This window comes from Sander vitreus, chromosome 14, assembly GCF_031162955.1.
Source record: "Sander vitreus isolate 19-12246 chromosome 14, sanVit1, whole genome shotgun sequence".
NCBI classification, from domain to species: Eukaryota; Metazoa; Chordata; class Actinopteri; order Perciformes; family Percidae; genus Sander; species Sander vitreus.
In genome coordinates, this window is record NC_135868.1 from 10,249,897 (window position 1) to 10,272,680 (window position 22,784).

General features: G+C 38.0%; 1 protein-coding gene across 2 annotated transcripts in view; it reads left to right on the plus strand.

The window, feature by feature from the left end:
- The window catches only part of ext1b (exostosin glycosyltransferase 1b), a 123,042-nt gene extending 103,295 nt beyond the window's left edge, over positions 1 to 19,747 (plus strand). For both annotated transcript variants that reach the window (XM_078266962.1, XM_078266961.1), the window contains 5 exons: positions 171 to 266; positions 8,567 to 8,656; positions 12,551 to 12,711; positions 13,874 to 14,045; positions 15,609 to 19,747. In XM_078266962.1, coding sequence (XP_078123088.1) covers positions 171 to 266; positions 8,567 to 8,656; positions 12,551 to 12,711; positions 13,874 to 14,045; positions 15,609 to 15,794 — 705 coding nt within the window. In that variant the 3' untranslated portion in view covers positions 15,795 to 19,747. The remainder of the gene's footprint in view (positions 1 to 170; positions 267 to 8,566; positions 8,657 to 12,550; positions 12,712 to 13,873; positions 14,046 to 15,608) is intronic.
- The last annotated feature ends 3,037 nt before the right edge of the window (positions 19,748 to 22,784 follow it).

The following is a 22,784-nucleotide window of genomic DNA, read 5'->3' on the forward strand; positions in this document are numbered from 1 at the left end:
ATATTCAATCAGCCTTTAATAAGGTGGCATTTGTTGGCCGTAGGTCACGTAAATGTCACATGTTCAACAAGCAGGGAAGTGTTCTGCGAGTTGTTTTGGTTAGAGGAAATCAAATCAGATACAATGTAGTTATTTGGTGCAGCTGGTGATGTCTCTCTTCTTTCTTTTAGATCATTGTCCTGTGGAACTGTGACAAGCCTCTCCCAGCCAAGCACCGCTGGCCTGCCACCTCAGTGCCCGTCATCGTCATCGAGGGAGAGAATAAGGTGAGCCTGAACACTTTTCCTCTCAGTTACCTTAGGATTAGGGTTGGGCATCGTTTAGATTTTAACGATTCTGATTCCAATTCCGATTCTTCCTTTCGATTCCGGTTCTTGACGATTTTCTATTCCGATTCTTTGAGGGGTGGAGTTGAAACGGGTCACGTGCCTATTTTCACAAATAAGAGGAAAGGTTTATTTTGATTCAATGGTGGTTTGCAGTTTTACTGCTTTTTCAACATAAAATAAAGCCAGACTAGAGCGCTGCTTACTGGGTTCCAAGGCTGCAACACAACAAGCGCCTGGTCGCTACGGAAACCAAAACTTGCGCATGTTAAATTGGGAAGCGATGATCGGATTTGAAACCAAATCCTCTAAACGATTCCAAACGATTCCAATAAAGAAACAATTCCGATGGAATCGTAATTTTTGAAACGATTCCAAGTAGGAATCAGTTCTCGATGCCCAACCCTACTTAGGATGTGATCACTATCATTTCTTAGCTTTTCTTATGCATATTCTCCGACTGTAAAGTTAATGTATCTTGGCATATTTCATTCAGTCTGAGAGTTTCTAGGAGTTAATGAGTTTTGATTTGCTGCACTGACTCCATTAAAGGTTATGGGAATAATATACATTGGGTGGGAAAAAGCATGGCTTAGGGGCTAATGCATATTGTTAGGAAAGATGAGGCAATAATGGGTAAAGTACATATGCGTCGTAGCATTCATTTATTTTTTATGTATTGCTGTTTATTTTTAAGATAAACTTAACTGAAGAAAGTGGCAAAGTCTCTCTGGAGAAATAAGTTACAGTTGAGTTGCAATATAGACCATAAATATACAAAATAAATACATGCTCAGAAGACGAGCTACAGCATCGGTTTTCAGGGTAGATTTTTCTTAATGTGTTTAATACTCATGATCCTCACTTTCATGCAGCCATTTTAAAGTCATAATTACCAAATCTATATTTAAATCTATGTTTATTAGGGATGCAACTAAAGATTTTTATTATGTGCAGATTATTTTCCTCGATGTATCGATTATTTGCTCTATAAAATGAAAATAGTAAATATCATTATTGTGTACATTTGTATTATTTATATTCATTGTGTATATGTATAATGTACATACATGTAGTGTATAGTTTTTATATAGTTTAGTTAATTAGATATTTAGTTATGATTAAAGTAAAGAATAAACAGTACATGAGAAAGTGAAAAAAGAGGATATCATGATGATATCAATGACAAATCCAAAGATATTCACTTTACAATCATATAAAACAGAGAAAAGTAGCAATCCTCACAATTAAGAAGCTGAAACAAGAGAAGTTTTGTCTTAAAAAAAGACGACTATTATCAAAATAGTTTTGTGTTGATTGACTAATTGATTCACTGACTACTCCTTTCAGCTCTAACATGACTATTACTTCCTTAACACACACTTTTACAAAATATTTTTAAGAATAAAAGGTTTAAATATGACTAAAACATGGGAATGTGCATGAAAATGATGTTTGATGTCAATTTTCTTACATTGTCAGTGTAGAGATATCTTGTTTTTTTCCCTCTGTGCTTATGACTAACACTGTCATAAGAGACACATGTTAAGTTAAGCCTACAGCCAGAGCCCTGAGCATGCCTCAGTGGCATTTATTATGACACCCTTATTAAGCCGAAGACTCTGCCCTGGTGAAAGGGCTGCTGTGTTTCTCTTGACCTGCCTTTGGCCTCTCCTTGTCAAAGTCAAAGGTCAGACATTGACACACGGGCTGATTCTTTGCCTTTAAACGCTGATCACAACTCAGCTTTTACCAAGCTCACGTTTCCTCATGTTTTTGAGGAAAAGTAAACAGGATCTGGTCGCTCATTTGTATTCCAAGACATCAGACTCATTCGACACCGGCCTCTCCCCTTCCCCACTCGTGAGGACTTAACTTCACCTGCCAATCAGAGGAAGTGGTTTTCCCATCAGTGTCAGTCACCCGGCGCTATGCTGGGTTTATGGTTTACCTCTCTCCATAGCTCTAAGTGGTTTTTCCCAAGCTGTCAGTCACAGTGGGAGGGCTCTGTGTGTAGCTGTGTGTCCGTGAAAGAGCAGAGCAGATCAAGCTCAGCATACTGTGTGTGTGTGTGTGTGTGTGTGTGTGTGTGTGTGTGTGTGTGTGTGTGTGTGTGCGTGCGTGTGCGTGCGGTGCGGCAGCAGCCTGTGGTTTGTTGTGGTGGGTTCTGTGCTCACTGTGGCGAGCCAGGCTGTGTTCCTCCACCCTACAGAGGAAGCGAGAGAGAGAGAGTTTTTCATCTTGCCTTTTCCCCCGCTTCTTTCTTGCTTATCCCCTCTCTCTTTGATCCCTGTCTTCAATCACAGATCCTCTTTTTTTTCCCCTCATGCTAATTTTCTCTTCCTCACATATGTTTTTGCTTCTCTCTGTCACTGCATCGTCCTCTCCTTTCTCCTCTTTATTTGCTTTTTTGCATACTGACCTCAGGAACTTAGCCAGAATTTTAGAAATACTGAGGTCATACTGAGACTACGTTCCCATAACCCCTGCCCCTTAATTTTTTTAATAAATTAGATGTCCCACATTTTATTTATTTCTCATTCTCTGTACATATGATTATCAAACATGAAGGCCTGCATTCTGATTCAAAGCCTTCACACTGCCAGGAATAAAAAAAAGCTGAAACCTTTTAAGTTTTAATTTATTTATTGTTGACCTTTATTGTATACCTTGTAGATTGAGCCTGCAAAAAAACCCACCGTGTATAATGTGTGTACAGTGTATACTATAAGTAATTACAACTTGTCTACAGGTCTTTAAGACCCCAAATTCCCAGGGAAGAAATAGACTACATGACCTCAGTGGCCCTAATGGTAGCAACTAGGCATGGGCTGGTATACGATTCTGATGCTATGATAACCTTCAACAAAAATATCTTGGTGTCACGGTAGTACGGTATTGCGGTATTGCAATTACAGCTTTAATATGTTTTGGGTTTTTTTTATGTCTGGGAAAAGAAAAAAACTGGTTTTCCATTGAACACAATGTATTTTATTTTTTAAACACACGGCACACTGGCTGGGAGACGGATTACTAAACTGCACTTTCTGTCCTTGAACACTCATGAAAACAGCTTATATCGTAGGAACGGGATGACAGAAACTTTTAGTGGTTTTCAAACCGCGGTATACCTTGAAGTCAGTAACCGGCCCATAGCAACACCCCTAACTGTCCCTCAGACAACATTGGCCTGTTTGTGTCTTTCCCGTTAAAGGGTAATGTGTGCATCTTGCAGAAGGAAACCTAACTTTTGAATGCGTAGTGACATAACCTCTGGGTGAGAGTCAGTTTAACAAGATCCACTCCTGTGAAAAACAGTGAAATGAAAATAAGTGAAGAGAGAAAACATTAGCCATTTTGACCTGATACCTCTTTGAGCGTTCTGATTACTGGTCATGCTAAGCTTATACTTAATAATAAACTTTAATTTTACATAAATCATTTCACATACCTCTCTGAATCTGACTAAAAATAAAAAAATAAGACCCCTGGATTGGCTTTTGTTGCTAACAGCATAGGGATCTATTTCCAAGGAAACTTGCCGGCTTGAAAAATACCCAAATTTGCCTTGCACAGTAGTTTGAGTCACACACAGTCATCTTGGTGCTATGAATTCTCACTAATGGACCAAATGTTTATTAATCCGCAGCTGGAAATAGTGCCCCAATAAAACACTATTCACTCCAGTTTGAGTAAAGTTTGCTAGATACTACAGTGTCCATCTCTTTTAGGAAATTACTAAGCCTTTTTTTGTCATGTGATTTGTTAACAGCTAGGAAAAACATGGAATAACACCAATCTTATCCTTTAACCATGTTCCTTCTTTTTCTCCCGATCTGTCCTTCCCTCTGTCATTCTCTCTGGCACAGGGGCCAACAATCTGGTTTATGACTGGTTGATTAAAGCCGTGTGAGAATCCCTGCAGCGCTTAATATGGTTTGAACAAAGTGGTGGTCCTTTCTCCTTTCTCAGGCTCCCTCCTCTGCTGCTGTCCTTTAGAGAAGAGGTGACGTGCTGAAGACAGATTCCTGCTGTAAGAGCTCACATTCCTGGAGAGCACTAGGAAGCCCCAGGCTAATATGTCGCACTTCTAACATTACAAACCATCTGGGGGTTGGAAACACCAGCCTCTCATCCTCTCTTTCTCTCTTTGTATTTTTTTGTGTCTCTTTCCCTTTTTGGGTTAGGTTTGTCTCACTGTCACTTTTTCCCCTCCTGTCTTCTATTTTGTTCTGTCTCCACTTCTTCTTCGCTGGTATTCTCTCTGACACATTCTGTTCAAAAACAAGTGTGGAAGTGGAGCGCAGAGAAGAGATTGTTTTGTTTCTCTTCATATGCCCGCAGGAAATTACAGCAGTAATGATGACACTAGAAAACTAGAAACTTACACACCTCGGCTCCTCCACCCTGTTAGAATGTGAGTGACAGTCGAAACTTTCAGCTGCTGCTGTTGCCTCTGGAGGGTTTTTTGGGGAGAGGGGGAGTAGATGGCACTTGACCAAGCCCCGAAAGCGCTGTCGAGGCTCAGCTGTGTAGAATTAACTCCCCTTGTACATGTAAAATTAAGTTCTGGAAATCCACGTTTTATACTTGATTTCTTTCCTGCAAACACAGTGCACCTGTATATGAAAAATTGAACTCTACATTTTCCAAATTGAATCCCTTAAAATAGTATTTAAAAACGTATTTTGTTGCCTATGTATAGTTTAACATTTAAACAACTGTATATATGTTAAGTCAGCCTTTTTCCATCACCAAAATGACCCATGTTTGTCCCATGAGCTCAAACTGTTTGATCATGAACACATACAACTCTCACAGTTAGAATTCAGGAAACAGTTGTATGTGTTAAAAAGATACCTGATCCATCCATCAAAGTGTACCATCCGGTCTGAAAAAGCATATTATTTCAGTTTGACATATTAAATAGTTTTTCCGTATTATGTTGCCTATTCGACATTTAGTCAACTACTATGTAAGTTCAATCCGCTTCTATTGTTTTATTACATTTGTACATATTTCTGGTCTGAAATGAAAAGAAAGCTTTATCAAGAGTCTGACAAGCAGCGATGCGCAAAATAATGAAAAGGTTTGTTTCATCCATGACCATGAATCAGAACAGATTAGTGTTGAAACAAACAAATGAAATGATCCGTCATTTATCAGGTTGTAGCTTTTCAAATGCAAAGATTTGCTGCTTTTTTCTCACTCTCACTCGTCATCATTATATAGCTCAAACTAAGTGTTGTCTACTGAACACCTGATAGACAGGTGCATAGGAAAAGTATTGCACAGTGGTTCATTCATGAATCATAAAATTCATTATTCAAAATGACAACATCTTTATTCTTTAGCCACAGTCTGCAAGAAACAATCACAAACATGAAAGGCAATCATAACACCAATAAATGTAAGGATGTCTCAGGTGTTTGTGATTTCACTCTTCTTGAATCTCCTTTTGATTTGATCTAGTGCTGTCAGTTAAACGCGTTATTAACGGCGTTAACGCAAACCCATTTTAACGGGGTCAATTTATCGCGAGATTAACGTTCTTTTTGGCATAGCAAACTTTATAATTTTTTTTCAACTAGTAATGTTAGAAAAACTACAACACCACACCGGATCTAGCTAGACCGGAAACAAAACAACAGGCAGCCACACACACTTGTTAGGGCTTGCGAGCCGGCCAAAGAGTAGTAGGCTAGCGTTACGTTTTGAGTGGATGGCGAGCGTGAGACGCCGAAATGGATGCCAGTAAGATTCTGAATGGAAAGTTTACTTTTAAAAAAATTGCCAAATGGTTCCATTGACAAGACCAAAGTGATCTGTGTGTTTTATCGTTGTGAACTGAGCTATCGTCGCAGCATGTCCAGTCTGAAATACCACTTGATGCAAGCACACAGCTGATGCCAATTCTCGACCCCCTCGTCAAAGCCGTTACATTGTGTGAGAGATTATTTGCTCCCAGTGTGAATGTTAGTGTGAAATTGAACACTACAGTATGCCAATGTTGTTTTCAATAAAAAAAACACATTTGCACAAAGCAAGCCGATCCACTTTTCCATTTTGATGAAAGCATTAAAATGAGAAAAAATAATGGGACATAAAAAAAATCAAGGGACATTTAGAATAGATAAAAATGTGCGACTTAACTATGACAATGCGATTAATTAAATATTTTAATCGTTTGACAGCACTAATTTGATCATTTATGTAATTGTAAAACGAAAATCTTTGAGTCGATTAGATTAAATAAGCAATCTCAAGATACCACCTTGAGCATTTTTCAATATTTTATGACATTTTATTCACTAAAAGGTTGGTCGATAATAAAAGTAATCATTAGGTGCAGCAATACTGTCGAGCTTCACACAGCTCGGCAGTATGCCTTGCATTTCATTTCTTGCATTTCTTTTGGTGCTTGATGCTGCCCTCGGCCGTAGGAGTGATGCAAACCTGTTGAGACTGAGGTCACTCTGCTTGAGCGCAGCAGGCAGACAATGCCAGGTGTTTGTAGAGAAACAAGGTTAACATTGACTATTCTTCAATGCAAATGTGGCTTTGTAAGTGCAGGTGGTGTTTTAAAAGAACACATATTCTTGCAGAGTTCTGACCTTTTTAGAGCTGTGCTGAGTAACTGAATAACAGGCTGTTAGTGTGTATATAGTGTGGATGTGTTTGGGTGTCTACGTCCAATAAAGCCATGCACTGTTAGCTGTTTCTTGTTTGTGTGGGAGGCTGTTTGAGTTTGAACACACATCCAGTTTACAATACACACACACACTTCCTCAATAAGAAGCTGCTGTTTTCTCGTCCGAACGCGTTTCATCACAGCAACAGACTAAAAGACTCCCCATCTCAATGTCCTTAAGGTGTTGGTCTCTCCATCCGCCCACTAGACCCCAGCCACTACCACTCTCTCTGCTTCCTGTAAATATTCAAGGACTGTTGTGTATAACATTGTTTGGTTTAATTTGCAGTGGTTGATAGGAACGGTAAATTTGTGCCATGTGTAGGACACATGACTCGTGTCTTATGTGCTGCATTCATGTGTTTTCATTGATTTAAAATAGAAAGATGACTCTGCAGTAATAATGGAAACTTGTATCAGCGCTCCATAACTGTTGGAAACAATGGGAGGCCAGCGCTGCTGTTTGTTGATGTGATGGCTTGTTGTTGTCTTCCATGAATCTCTAAGCCATATCAACATTAAAGGTGATCATGTCAGTATTGTGTTGACAGCTTGTTTCTGTTGCCCTTAAGTGACCAAAAACATCAGTTATCACATTTTAACATAGTATAATCGCTTCTCTGTAGCCTCCATTAGCATCCTTAGCGTGGTTTGGGCATCTGATTAGGATACCTCTTAGTTGACCCTCTTTAGACCGTCAATGTGGGAGGAGACTCAGGGCAGACCAGGACATGCTGGAGGGTAGTGATGTAAGATTTGTGAATGAATCATTCATAGCTTCAAGCCGCAGCCTCAGTGACACTCTTGTTCAGTGAGAGAACGCAGTAGCACAAAGCACACCCACTGAGCTGAAGAACGAGTTGTTCACGAGTGCAAGGTTGTACGTGAACCAAAAGAGTTGTTCATGAGTTAATTCCCTAGTGGCGAGTGACCGATATGAACCGGGTTACTTAAAAGAACCCGTCTTCTCAAGGAGGCGCTGAAGTACGCGACTAGGATGAAGTTAATCTAGGCTAACTTGCTAAGTCTGCTGCCATCGCTACCTGAAACTGAATAAGCAGCAAAAAAATCGATCGATTTATTTCAAAATGATGATAATTTTTGCTAAAAGCGTTCTTGCTGAGGAAAAAAAAAAATGAGAAAGATATCTTTTGGGGTAAAAATGTAATCATTCCCAGATGTTAGATAAAATAGCCAATATTTGGAACAAAGCTCTCAAAACAACCTGCATTGATTTAGGATGACATGGAGCTATTAATGTTTCCATGGCAACATTCAATGGAAGCTGTCATGTGTGAATAAACACCTCCGCACTGTTGGTTTGCAAAATAATATGCAGCTGAATGGAAAAATGGAGACCACATGTACAACAAGGGTTTTTTTTCTTTTTCAGATATTTTCCACAGCTTTCAGATCTACATTTGCTCCTTAATGTGTTTCAGGCAACCAAATGATCACATCTTCATGCTGTTTGAAGAGGGGCATCCGACTGTTATTATTTGAATGGTGTGTTTTTAACCCTTTGTGCTCTGTGTGTCCCTCTCTGCAGGTGATGAGCAGTCGTTTCTTGCCCTACGAGACCATAGTGACCGATGCTGTCCTCAGCCTGGATGAAGACACAGTGTTGTCCACCACAGAGGTATCTTGTAATGTAATAAAATAGAGTAGAATAGAAAAGTATTTCTCTCTTTCTGCCTCTTCTCTGTGTCTTGATAGCCTGGTCCTCCTGAGACAAACTCTCTCTATGTCCCAAAAGTAACTCTCTGATTGCATTTTATCTAAATTTTATTGCTCTCTTTCTGTTTGTCCCTGGTGTTTTCAACTTATCGCTCTGCAGCTTGATTCTTAAGTCGCTTAAACTACTCTAACTTTTACTGCCAGTGCCTTACTTTATCCCTCTTCTCGTCTGCCTTTTCTCCTTTTCTTTCCATCTTCCACCTCATGTTTTGGCGCCAGTAATCACACAGCACCTCCCGAATCCCCTGTTCCAAAGCAGCACTGCACTATAACTAGCATTTTTGTTCCACATGCTGTCGGGACTGTTTCTGTTTTTCCCGGGGACACGTTTTGGCGCAGCACCATAGAAAGCCAGATGCTGCTTTGCACAGTGTAGAATTAGATCTCATAAAGGCTGTTTGTACGGAGGATCAAGATGGCAAGCCAGAGCTGGCACTGACGGGAAAATCCAGCCCCAAAAAAACGAATCAACCTGTGCTTCTCCGTTAAACATAGTTGGATCATGAACACAAATAATAAGTTTTAGGCACATCAATGCCAGTGCAAGTTAAAAAAAGAAATTCAGGCAAAAATACCATCACAGATTTCTGAACAGTTTCCCAATCTAAACATCCTTCCCATTGCCTCCAAATTAGCCTCTCAACAAGAACAAAATCCTAATTTTCTTCCTCATCCTCAGCTTTCTTTACCCTTAAGTTAAGGATGGTGAGAAGCAGCGTTGTCCTGCACAACAAAATACAAACCAGTTCTTCAGGAGGATTTCCCATGTTTATTTATGGTCCCATTTTCCCAGCAATACTTCCTTTTGTTGCTGGTTCAACCATTGAAATAATTTTCCTTGTGACTGTGTTATCATTCAACTACCTTTCTCTTGTGTTGAAAGTAAGAACACAAGAGAGTCAGAGCTCTTCTTCTTTCCTCTTGGCACTTGTGAAGAGAAGATACAAATGTGTTTTATGGTGTATTTTGACATTCATTCAAGTATTCATTTATATAAACACTCTCAGTGTAGTATAGTGTGGTAATATGTAGTGTAATGCAGAGCGGGCTGTTTGTGGAGCAGCTGAGGCCTTTTTGATGTTTTCATCAAATTTTTTGATTGAATGCTTTGATCGTGGCCACAGAAGAAGGCAGCTGCTTAGGAAAGGCTGCTTTGTGTTTGATGTGGTTTTGCTGTTTTTGATGTTGTGTTTTCACTATGGTGTGCACTTCCTTTGTTAGTTCTCCATGTTGTCTATTTATTTCCTTCTTTGTTTCTTTTTCTAGCACGGCTGTGCACTGTAAAAATAAATTTAATCCTAACTAAATAAAATTTCTCAACCTTTCAAGAAGAGTATTTCATGCTTTATATGTACAAATTACAGAACACCTTCAGGAATACTACGGTGTTGTAATAATTGCTTTATTAATGGTTACTACATCTTTTGCTAATGCTTTGTATATCAGTTATAAGCCATTAATAAGAGCAACTTTTGGGTTGCCAGGTTGTATGGAAATCCCTCTGGCTAGTGTTTATCCCTTTGATTTGGTAATAATGCAGTTATAAATGTTGGCAATCCATTAAAGCTTTAGTGCGTAACTTTTTTATATTAATAAACATCCGTTACATTCAAGCCGTTGCCAAATGAGTTGCTACAAAGCTAATCAAGACGATCAGCTCCACACAACTCTCTCTGTATTTCTCAGTCTGGCTATGTTCAGAAGAGTGTATCGTCCGGCGACTTTCGCACGCAGAAAATCAAGCGAAGATAATTACCTCTTCTGAAGAGTCAATCATGTTTTTTTTTTCTATCCATCGTGTCCTCCTTGGTTACAAGCTACTCGTGGAGGAGGGGTGGAGGTTATAGAGTTAGTTATACATGTTAAGTTGTTTTTGGTCCAGATAGGTAAAAGTAATGGCTAAACAGTTGAAATGGTTAGCTAAAGGTAATGGTTGAAATAAATGACGTGGTGTTGATGAAGGGGTCATCTCACCTCTGTGGAGGTATGTCAGACAAAATATGTCGGTAAGCGCTGTCCTGATGAACTAAAGAACTATCTAAAAAGATAAATCAAGTGTCCTGCTGAAGGAGGATAAACATTTAAATATATATATATATAAAGCATTAGTAAATAAATATTAACCATGAATGCATTATTCACAACATATATAGAGTGAATTATTAGGAATTGCTACCCATTATGCATATAATAAATGTTCTAAATACAGTCAGGTCCATAAATATTGGGACATCGACACAATTCTAATCTTTTTGGCTCTATACACCACCACAATGGAGTTGAAATGAATGAACAGTTTGTATATGTGCCTCCCACTTTTTAAGGGACCAAAAGTAATGGGACAGATTAACAATCATAAATCAAACTTTCACTTTTTAATACTTGGTTGCAAATCCTTTGCATTCAATTACAGCCTGAAGTCTGGAACGCATAGACATCACCAGACGCTGGGTTTCATCCCTGGTGATGCTCTGCCAGGCCTCTACTGCAACTGTCTTCAGTTCCTGCTTGTTCTTGGGGCATTTTCCCTTCAGTTTTGTCTTCAGCAAGTGAAATGCATGCTCAATCGGATTCAGGTCAGGTGATTGACTTGGCCATTGCATAACATTCCACTTCTTTCCCTTAAAAAACTCTTTGGTTGCTTTCGCAGTATGCTTCGGGTCATTGTCCATCTGCACTCTGAAGCGCCGTCCAATGAGTTCTGAAGCATTTGGCTGAATATGAGCAGATAATATTGCCCGAAACACTTCAGAATTCATCCTGCTGCTTTTGTCAGCAGTCACATCATCAATAAATACAAGAGAACCAGTTCCATTGGCAGCCATACATGCCCACGCCATGACACTACCACCACCATACTTCACTGATGAGGTGGTATGCTTTGGATCATGAGCAGTTCCTTTCCTTCTCCATACTCTTCTCTTCCCATCACTCTGGTACAAGTTGATCTTTGTCTCATCTGTCCATAGGATGTTGTTCCAGAAATGTGAAGGCTTTTTAGATGTTGTTTGGCAAACTCTAATCTGGCCTTCCTGTTTTTGAGGCTCACCAATGGTTTACATCTTGTAGTGAACCCTCTGTATTCAATCTGGTGAAGTCTTCTCTTGATTGTTGACTTTGACACACATACACCTACCTCCTGGAGTGTGTTCTTGATCTGGCCAACTGTTGTGAAGGGTGTTTTCTTCACCAGGGAAAGTATTCTTCGGTCATCCACCACAGTTGTTTCCCGTGGTCTTCCGGGTTTTTTGGTGTTGCTGAGCTCACCGGTGCGTTCTTTCTTTTTAAGAATGTTCCAAACAGTTGATTTGGCCACACCTAATGTTTTTTGCTATCTCTCTGATGGGTTTGTTTAGATTTTTTCAGCCTAATGATGGCTTGCTTTACTGATAGTGACAGCTCTTTGGATCTCATATTGAGAGTTGACAGCAACAGATTCCAAATGTAAATAGCACACTTGAAATGAACGCTGGACCTTTTATCTGCTCCTTGTAAATGGGATAATGAGGGAATAACACACACCTGGCCATGGAACAGCTGAGCAACCAATTGTCCCATTACTTTTGGTCCCTTAAAAAGTGGGAGGCACATATACAAACTGTTGTAATTCCTACACCGTTCACCTGATTTGGATGTAAATACCCTCAAATTAAAGCTGAAAGTCTGCAGTTAAAGCACATCTTGTTCGTTTCATTTCAACTCCATTGTGGTGGTGTATAGAGCCAAAAAGATTAGAATTGTGTTGATGTCCCAATATTTATGGACCTGACTGTATAATCTGTCATCATCTGTCCAGGTGGACTTTGCCTTCACGGTCTGGCAGAGTTTTCCAGAGCGAATCGTAGGTTACCCTGCTCGCAGCCACTTCTGGGACAGCAACAAGGAGCGTTGGGGCTACACATCCAAATGGACCAACGATTATTCAATGGTGCTGACTGGGGCCGCCATCTATCACAGGTACAGTACGCACTTCATTGTAGTCTTCTGAGCCGTAAAACTTAGTTCCAGTACAGCAGTTTACCTACTCGCTGTTTAGTTCTACTCTGCTGTTTTCTTCCATGCTCTTTACTTCTGTTCTGTTCCTCTTCTGTTATATGGGGATCACAGCTTTGCTCTACTGCTCTCCAGTGTTCAGTCGTCTTTCTTCTGATATAACACTTTGATGCAGTGATCTGTAGATTATGAAAGTAGGTTCAGTAGGTAGGTAGTAGGTAGTTCAGTGTTGCACAGCCTCAGGAAACCAGTGTTTTGACACTTTGTATGTTTTATCCAAAAAAATGTAAATTTGTCAAATGCTTAATCACTTTCAATAACTCAGTCGTTCAATCCATCCAGGAACTTGAGCAATCAGTTGTCTGTTGATGAACTCAGAGTTATACCCAAAGGCTTTAACCTCGAACGTAAAGGTGTCTAAAAATTTTGGAGCATTTAAATGTAGTAGTCTACGCAGTTCTTTGTGACATACGGCACTCTTCAGTTGTCTCTAAAGGTCTGAAACTGTGGGATTACTCATTTTCACAGTGACGTTTTCAGGCAATAATCCAAAAGCAATCCTCTGAAAGTTTGTGAATGTACTCAGAATGTGTTGGAGTAGAATGTAAATGAAAATCAATATACAATTTAATGTGTTCAATTGGGAAAACTGAAAAGGAAATGAAGAAAAAACGTGTGAAATTGAATCAAATCACAGATGTGCAGTTTTTGAAAACAATCCTACATCACAAACTTAACCTTAATCCTTTCCATTTAAATGCTTCCACCTTTTGATTCTTAGTCACTCGGCATTTGTGTGACCCCCTGGACCACATATACATGTTTTTGAAATATTGGATGTATGCACATTGGTATCATTAGTTTAGAGTCGTGGTTCTGTCCAAATGGCAAATGTCTAATTGTCACTCCCCTTTAGCTCTGAGGGAAATACCTGTCTCTTTAGCTGCTAAGTGCTCCACTATGTTTACCAGCTAGTATCTTACTGTGTCTATTTGGTGCTGAGCAGGCAGTGAACAAAGTTTAGTTTTTTTTTTTTAGGGAAGGAAGACAATTTCTTATAAGAAGTGACCCATCCAGATCAGTAGCCTCTTCTATTCTTTTAACTCCTTTCTGTCTTCTCTTGCAGATATTACCATTACCTGTACACCAACTACTTACCCACTAGTCTGAAGGGCATGGTTGACCAGCTGGCCAACTGTGAGGACATCCTGATGAACTTCCTGGTCTCTGCTGTCACCAAGCTGCCGCCCATCAAGGTTACACAGAAGAAACAGTACAAGGAGACAATGATGGGACAGGTAAGAGTCTATTGAAACCCTTTTCATGACTGGATCCATGTCATTTTTTATTTTATTAAAGATATTATATTTTTTTTACTAATCATTACCGTATAGCGCTTTTATGAAAGAGCTGTTACATCAAAAAGAAGACAGCTGCCAGTTGAGAGAACTGGTTTGCACTAATGAAAAACACATTACAGGATATGATAGAACTCGAAACAGGCGTAGACCTATTATATGAATCGTGATTCATGCCAAAACCAGAGTTGTTTTTTTCCCATCATCAGTGTGTGTCATGGCCTTTGAGCTGGAGCAAACCTGTGCTGCTTTATGAAATCAACATGAATAATTCTCTTAAAATACGACCCGTGGGTAAACAGGACAAGTCACTTACTGTACAGTGGAGAGACAAAAGCAAAGAAAGGAGTCGTGTCAGTTTTTATGGCTTGCGTCATCGTTGCTAGTCTTGCTCCCAAATATAGAATATGATCCGGCTGATAATTTATTGAGGCACATTAACGTCAGTTGTCATTCCGTAATGGTTTTCTCTTGTCACAGTGTCTGAACTATGAATGAAAGAATGAATGCAGCTGATTGTTATTGTTGGTCTTTTTCATGTAATGAGAACATCCCTTTCCTGCCAATAATCTAATTAAAGCAGTGTTTTTTGTCTGGCGTACCCCCACATGTCATCAACAACACCACTTGTTACGTTCCAAATAAGTTCAACACAATTGATTTTTCAGTGGATCTGAAGTATAGTTCAGATCTAACATAAAATTGGATATTGTTACAAATGGTTTTCATACTGTTGAATTCTTAGTGGTTTTTAGCCAACAGTTTATCCATCACTTTTAGCAAATTATTGAATTTCTTTATTTATTACTTTTAGGTAGTTCTTTCAACTGTTTATCCATTTTTTTGCCAAATATTTCAACTGTTTATCTATTACTTTAAGCTAACTATTCCAATGTTTAATCGATTATTTTAAGCTAATCATTTTAACTGTTTAGCTCACTGGTTATTGTGGCAAACCATTTTCTAAAGATCAGCAACACACCAGTTTGTAATTTAATTTAGATGTTTATTTTCCTTACAAATTGTTACACAAAATCATAAATAGGAAGGCAATTCTGGCACTCCAAAATGCTTTGTTTAAAGCCCTGACGAAGACCTACAGCAGTCGAAACATGCTGGCTTCTTTAATGATGTGCCCACTATAATAAAGGCTTTTAATATTTCCTTCCTCTTTGTCATTTTGGAGTGCTTTGATTGCCTTCCTATTTATCCTTTTTTATTCTCCATTTTCAAAGAGCACATCAGACACTTGTTTGATCTACGTTTGAGTATACAGAGCTACCAGTCATCTCTTCTTTTTCTCCACATAAAATTATAACTTAATTGAGCTACTCCACAATCCTCCATGTACCCCAAAGCAAGAGCAGTGGTACTGGTACCCCCTGGGGTCATGGTTGCCAATCACTGATCTAAAGCAATACTTATTCACTGTAATAGTATGACTCTAAAATGGTTCTTTTGTCTTCCCTTATTCCTCTTCTTCTTCTTCTTCATTCCCTTCAGTCTTCGAGGGCTTCTCGCTGGGCTGATCCGGACCACTTTGCCCAACGGCAAACCTGCATGAACAAGTTCGCCAGCTGGTTTGGCGCCATGCCTCTGGTCCACTCCCAGATGAGACTGGACCCCGTCCTGTTCAAGGACCAGGTCTCCATTCTCCGCAAGAAATACAGGGACATTGAGAGGCTCTGACAGGACCGGCGCCCCCTAGGGGGAGACCCTACGCAGGGGGAGGCGTGCGAGAGAGACCCTGTGGATAGTAGTAGTAGGACTACAGCAGGATGGACAGGGAGTGACACAGCTCTGTCTTCCACTCAGCACATTGCCAATGACCACAGCGCCGCTGCTGCCAGGACTTGACGTGGAAAGGGATGAATGGGAAACAAGCAGATGGCGTTTGGATATGAAAAATACAAACAAAAATCTCAAACACAGACAAAGAGGAGTACACAAACTGATGGACATGCCAAACAGTACTGTATGTTTTGCAAATGTGCAAACACACAGCACCCACTACTGACGACAAGAACTCTTGGATAGAATATTTTTTTGTACAACATGAACATGGACGACATTGACTTTCCTGCTCTCTTGGCACGTGTGCAGGACAGTAGAAGAGGAAAGGGTCCATGATCGCAAATCTGGCAACCCCACCACCATAAATCCTACTGGTCACCCTTAGCTACCCTCCCCAGTATGCATCCGGACTTAATATTGGACTACCAAAACCCCTGCTTTATAGCCCAGGATACCCTGTTCTCAAGTTGATTTGATTTCTGTACAAATCAGCTCTCTGGTGTCACTGTTGACCCTTTCTCCTCTCTGAGAGGTACTATTTTTATTCTCAAGGCTGAAAAGGTAAACAGAAGTGTCCTGACAAGGTTTTTATAGCAGAGCAGCCATTATTTCTTGACATTCTTGGCCATCAACACACATCCTTGAGCCGGAAAACATCCTGTCTGTCCTATCTTCGGCTCATTTCTTGATGTGCTGATATGGCATTTATAATGGTCTATCTGCGTCCCTGTTATCACAAAGATAAGTTAGAAAAACATCTTGTTTCATATTCCATTTTCCTCTCATTCTCACCACAGCAGTTGTACTTTTCTCATCTTTTTTTCTTACTCACTTTCATCATCTTTTATTTTACCCATTCAAACTCTCTGTACTTTCCGTCTTTTGTGTGTGTGTGTGTGTGTGTGTGTGTGTGTGTGTGTGTGTGTGGCCTAAAAGAAGTTGGCTCATCCAACCATAAGCTCAAGCGGAGTACATTTTCACTCCGTTGGAATGAGTGAAATGAACATTTCTGAATGAAATGGAGCAGAACGTTGCATTCAAACCCAAACTTGTTTTTGCCCATTTATTTCTTCCTCCATGGCCTCCGAGCACTAACTTACAGGGAGAGATGGAATAAAATGTCAGCCCATAGCAGGTCTTTAGTGACCAGCTTCATTTCACAAATGTGCTTGTGGAGAGATTTTTAACGCTGAGCGCATCAGTGCCATTCTGACATCAAGGTCTGCCTTTAAAATTGTTTATTGCACATCACGTTGCCTACATCAGTTTGAGATGCCTAAATGCTCTCAAGTTGAAATATTGTAGTCATCGGTCCAATGTGGCTCTCCTGCCACCATGATTATTATTTTTTTCCGTGACATATCAGAGGACCTCAGACCCATTAAATTGGCGAAAGGTTTTCTCCTCCATTTGTCAGACAGAGATACGCTTTGGCTTCAATTAGGTAAAGCTATTTCATTTTGAGTGCTGTTTTATTCCCAGGGGACAAGCTGTTGATGAAACACTCTCACATTATGGACCATTGTGTTGTGGAAGCAGTGACCCACAAACATGACCTGCTGGCTAATGCTAGCCTTGGGAGGACAGTTTTTTTTTTTCTCGCACACACCCTCCATTGCTTGTCCGTTACTTATAACAGCTGCTCACATCACCCTCATATCCACATCAAACTGCCTGACATTTTGCACCTTAAATTACCTTATTGGTATTGCATAACCAGATTAAAATGCTAAAATAACTAGCTATCTCAACCTTTAATTGATCATTTCGAAGACATATGTTGTCTGTGAAAATGGCTGGCTCGTAGCAGAGCTGCTACACGCTGTCATTAGGTCTGCATACAGCATGCAGCTGAGAGCACGGCAGTCCACTCACACATTTAGTTTGCAGACACTTAAATGAAAGCAGCATGCGTTTAGTGGCCTTTCTGTTGGGTTGGCATTGTCTCTGCCGAAGTTTGTTTGTGTGTGTGTCTGTGTGTGTGTGTGTGTGTGTGTGCGTGTCTGTCAACATCGTCAGTATCAGTCTCACACATTCAATTACTTTGAGTTTTTTTTCATTGATTTGTTTTAATTTTGTTTTACGGATAGTTTTATATAAAATGTATTTTAAAGCCTTTACAGTGTCAACAAAGGTGTTGTTCATGCTATCAACTAAGTGTCATATCCAAATGCTACTAATGCAAAGCTACTCTTTTTCAGCATGTATCAAAGCCAGCAGGACTATTATGTTTTTATTTTATTTTTTCTCACATCATTGCTTTAAATATCATGTTTGTATTTTCATTCTGGTATATCAAGTTTGGAGTGTTATTTGTCTACCAGGAGAGATTTATGATCTGTTTAATGTTGAGTCAAACAGCAAATGTTTTCTCATCTACAGTACGTGATTCCTGGAAAAACATGCTCCTCATTTGGTCTGCATCTGGTCCCTATTTCATCTTCAGAGAACCATACTGTATTGCTTTTTATTCCATATCAATCCTTTTATGTCTGATCGTTTGAATCACTGTATGTGCATCATCTCAAGAGAACCACATCCCCCAGCTTTGAAGATATCTCGCGGAAAAAAACACCCATTTCAAATCCCTGTACATAGGCATATATTTATTTTTGGAAAAGAAAAAAAGACAGTGTACGATTTGAGATGACATGGCGAGAACATAAGATTGATCCTGCATTGCCGAGGGGAGTTAATGGTATTTATTCGGTTTATTTTCTAGACGTTGTGCACATTAATCCACAAAGATGCCGATATATAGCTCATATTATGTTTCACTCTGCATTGGTTTTCCAGGGAAACATACATCACGCTCTTTCTCATACAGAACTCTCAAAACATTTTCAGAGTTTTAACTCTAAAATATTGCATACACCAGTGATCTAGAATTGGATTGGGCCGCACAATCTTGGCTCTCCGCGGGAGTCAAATTGCAAAGTCCCAATAAAGACTACGCCAACTGACACATGGAAAATAATAAGCAGCTGGGTCCTCTGAACCAGATGGAAACATTTTCAGATTCTGCAGTAACATCCACCCCCCCATGCATTACAATAATGGGTCTGAGGCTGTGACACAGTTGTTTAAATTGCCTTGTTCAAAGCTTGGTTTCAGGTCAGATAACTTGGCAAAGGAACTTGCTCCATCTTTCAGTTGGCGTGCTGTACATCATCAAGTCCAGAGCTCCGTCAGAGTGTGATGGATATGATTTACGCTACCAGGAAAACCTCTGCATCTGCTTAAAATGCCTCTGTCATGTCTGTCATTTGATCAGGAGGAACATTATGCAAGTTATCATTCTGTGCTTTAAAACAGATGATAGAATTTTACCCAAAATGTGCCAGGCATTTGGTGTTTATAGTGGCAACGGCGTGTGTGCTAAAAACTAGTCTGTTCTTGATTTGTGCCTTTTTATCAACATGTAAGTTCTTGACATGCCAAGCACTGTCTGTTCTAGACTTGTTATTTCCAGTAGACAGGCAGCAATAGCACCATATGCAGGACCGGAACAGCCCTGCCTTCATACACTGGATGAGTCACAGCTTCCATTCTCTTGTTGTAACACCCCGTTTTCATCTTTGTATTTGGACACTGTTGCTAAGGTGACAACATATGACCACTTCCTGTTTGGAATTATTTATCAGTGATTTGGCTGTATCACTTTACCAATCAGCAGTAATATCTGTTGATCTGTAAGGACTCTATCTAGCCTAGCTGTCCTGATGCCTTCTCCTCCCTCCTACCTTGTAATTAACAGAAGACTTTTATAGAGGTCACAAATGAAATAGATACATGCCAATTTTGTAAGAATGATTTATAAAAAAAAATAAACTCATATTTGATGATAACTGTATTGCGTTGTGCCTTTCTTTTTAACAGGCTTTTAAAAGAACTTGTATAAGTATAATATGCCATGAAAATGTCAAAAAGTATAATATGCCATAAAGAAGTCATAGTATAATATGTCGAAAAAGGTCATAGTATCGTATGTCGAAAAAAGTCATGGAATAGTATGTCGTAAAACATAGTATAGTATGTCAAAGAAAAAGTCAGAAAAATGTCATAGAATAGTATGTTGGAAAAAAAGTCAAAAATAATTCATAGTATTGTAGGTAGAAAACAAGTCATAGTATAGTATGTCGGAAAAAAGGTCATAGTATAGTATGTCGAAATAGTCTTAAAAAAGACATACTATAGTATGTCGAAAAAGGTCATAGTATCGTATGTCGAAATCTTCATTTTAGCTTCAGAAGCTTATCTCACTGAGCTATTTCTAAAGCCCACTATTCTTCGGTTTGGGGTTGTATAATAATAAAAATCTTAAAAAGACATGGTATGGTATGTTTAAGAAAGTCATAGTATAGTATGTCAAAATAGTCTTTAAAAAGACATAGTATGGTATGTTTAAGAAAGTCATGGTATAGTATGTCGAAAAACGTCATGGTATAGCATGTCGAAAAAAGTCATGGTATATAGTATGTCGAAAAAAGTCATAATAAAGTATTTCGAAAAAAGGTCATATAGTATTTCGAAAACGTCATTAAAAAGTCATAGTATAGTATGTTGAAAAAAGTCATAGTATTGTATGTCATAAAAAGTCATAGTATAGTGAGTCGAAAAAAAAGTCATAGTATAGTATGTTTAAAAAAGTCATATGTCAAAATATTCTTTAAAAAGACAGTTTAGTATGTAGAAAAAAGTCATAGTAAATATGTCGAAAAAAGTCATAGTATGCTATGTCAAAAAAGTCATAGTATAGTATTTCGAAAAAAAAAAGTCATAATGTAGATTGTTGAAAAAGTAATAAAAAAGTCACAGTATAGTATGTTCAAAAAAAGTCATAATAAAGTAATAGTAAAGTATGTCATAAATAGTGTAGTATGTCGGGAAAAAGGCATAAAAAAGTCATAGTATAGTATTTAAAAAAAAAAGTCATAGTATAGTATGTCAAAAAAGTCATTAAAAAGTCATAGTATAGTATGTCGAAAAAAGTCATAAAGAAATCATAGTATTGTAGGTAGAAAAACGTCCAAAGAAATTCATAGTATAGTATGTTGAAAAAGTCTTTAAGAAGTCATAGTATAGTATGTTGAAAAAAAAGTCATGAAGTCTTATGTCGAACAAAGTCATAAAAAAGTCATAGTATAGTATGTTGAAAAAACACATAAAAAGTCATGGCATAGTATGTCGGGAAAAAGGCATGAAAAAGTCATAGTATAGTATTTCGAAAAAAAAGTCATAGTATAGTATGTCGAAAAAGTCATTAAAAAGTCATAGTATAGTATGTCAAAAAAGTCATTAAAAAGTCATAGTATAGTATGTCGAAAAAAGTAAAGAAGTCATAGTATTGTAGGTAGAAAAACGTCCCAAAAAATTCATAGTATAGTACGTTGAAAAATGTCATAAAGAAGTCATAGTATAGTTTGTCGCAAAATGTCATAGTATATGTCGAACAATCTTAAAAAGTCATGGTATAGTATGTCGAAAAACGTCATGGTATAGCATGTCGAAATCAGTCATGGTATAGTATGTCGAAAAAAAGTCATAGTAAAGTATTTCGAAAAAAGGTCATATAGTATTTCGAAAACGTCATTAAAAAGTCATAGTATAGTATGTTGAAAAAAGTCATTAAAAAGGTCATAGTATAGTCAGTAGAAAAAAGTCATAGTATAATATGTAGAAAAAAGTCATAGTAAAGTATGTCAAAAAAAGTCATAGTATAGTTAGTGGAAATAGTCTTATAAAGTCATAGTATAGTATGTCGAAAAAGGTCATAGTATGATATGTCAAAAAAAGTCATAGTATAGTATTTCGAAGTAAAAAAAAGTCATAATGTAGTTTGTCGAAAAAGTCATAGTATAGTATGTTGAAAAAAAGTCATAATAAAGTAATAGTAAAGTATGTCATAAAAAGTCATAGTGTAGTTTGTCGACAAAAGTCATAAAAAAGTCATAGCATAGTATGTTTGAAAAAAGTCATAATATAGTATGTCGGAAAAAAGTCATAGTATAGTATGTTGAAGAAAGTCATAATAAAGGAATAGAATAATATGTCGAAAAAGTCATAAAAAAGTCATAGTATAGTATTTAAAAAAAAAGGTCATAGTATAGTATGTCGGAAAAAAGGCATAAAAAGTCATTTAAAAGTCATAGTATAGTATTTCGAAATATTCTTTAAACAGTTTAGTATGTAGAAAAAAGTCATAAAAAAGTCACAGCATAGTATGTTTGAAAAAAGTCATTAAAAAGTCATAAAGAAATCATAGTATTGTAGGTAGAAAAACGTCCAAAGAAAGTCATAGTATAGTATGTCGAAAAAAAAGTCATGAAGTCTTATGTCGAACAAAGTCATAAAAAAGTCATAGTATAGTATGTTGAAAAAACACATAAAAAGTCATGGCATAGTATGTCGGGAAAAAGGCATGAAAAAGTCATAGTATAGTATTTCGAAAAAAAAGTCATAGTATAGTATGTCGAAAAAGTCATTAAAAAGTCATAGTATAGTATGTCGAAAAAGTCATTAAAAAGTCATAGTATAGTATGTCAAAAAAGTCATTAAAAAGTCATAGTATAGTATGTCGAAAAATGTCATAAAGAAGTCATAGTATAGTTTGTCGAAAGAACACATAAATAAGTCATAGTATATTATGTCGCAAAATGTCATAGTATATGTCGAACAATCTTAAAAAGTCATGGTATAGTATGTCGAAAAACGTCATGGTATAGCATGTCGAAATCAGTCATGGTATAGTATGTCGAAAAAAAGTCATAGTAAAGTATTTCGAAAAAAGGTCATATAGTATTTCGAAAACGTCATTAAAAAGTCATAGTATAGTATGTTGAAAAAAGTCATTAAAAAAGTCATAGTATAGTCAGTAGAAAAAAG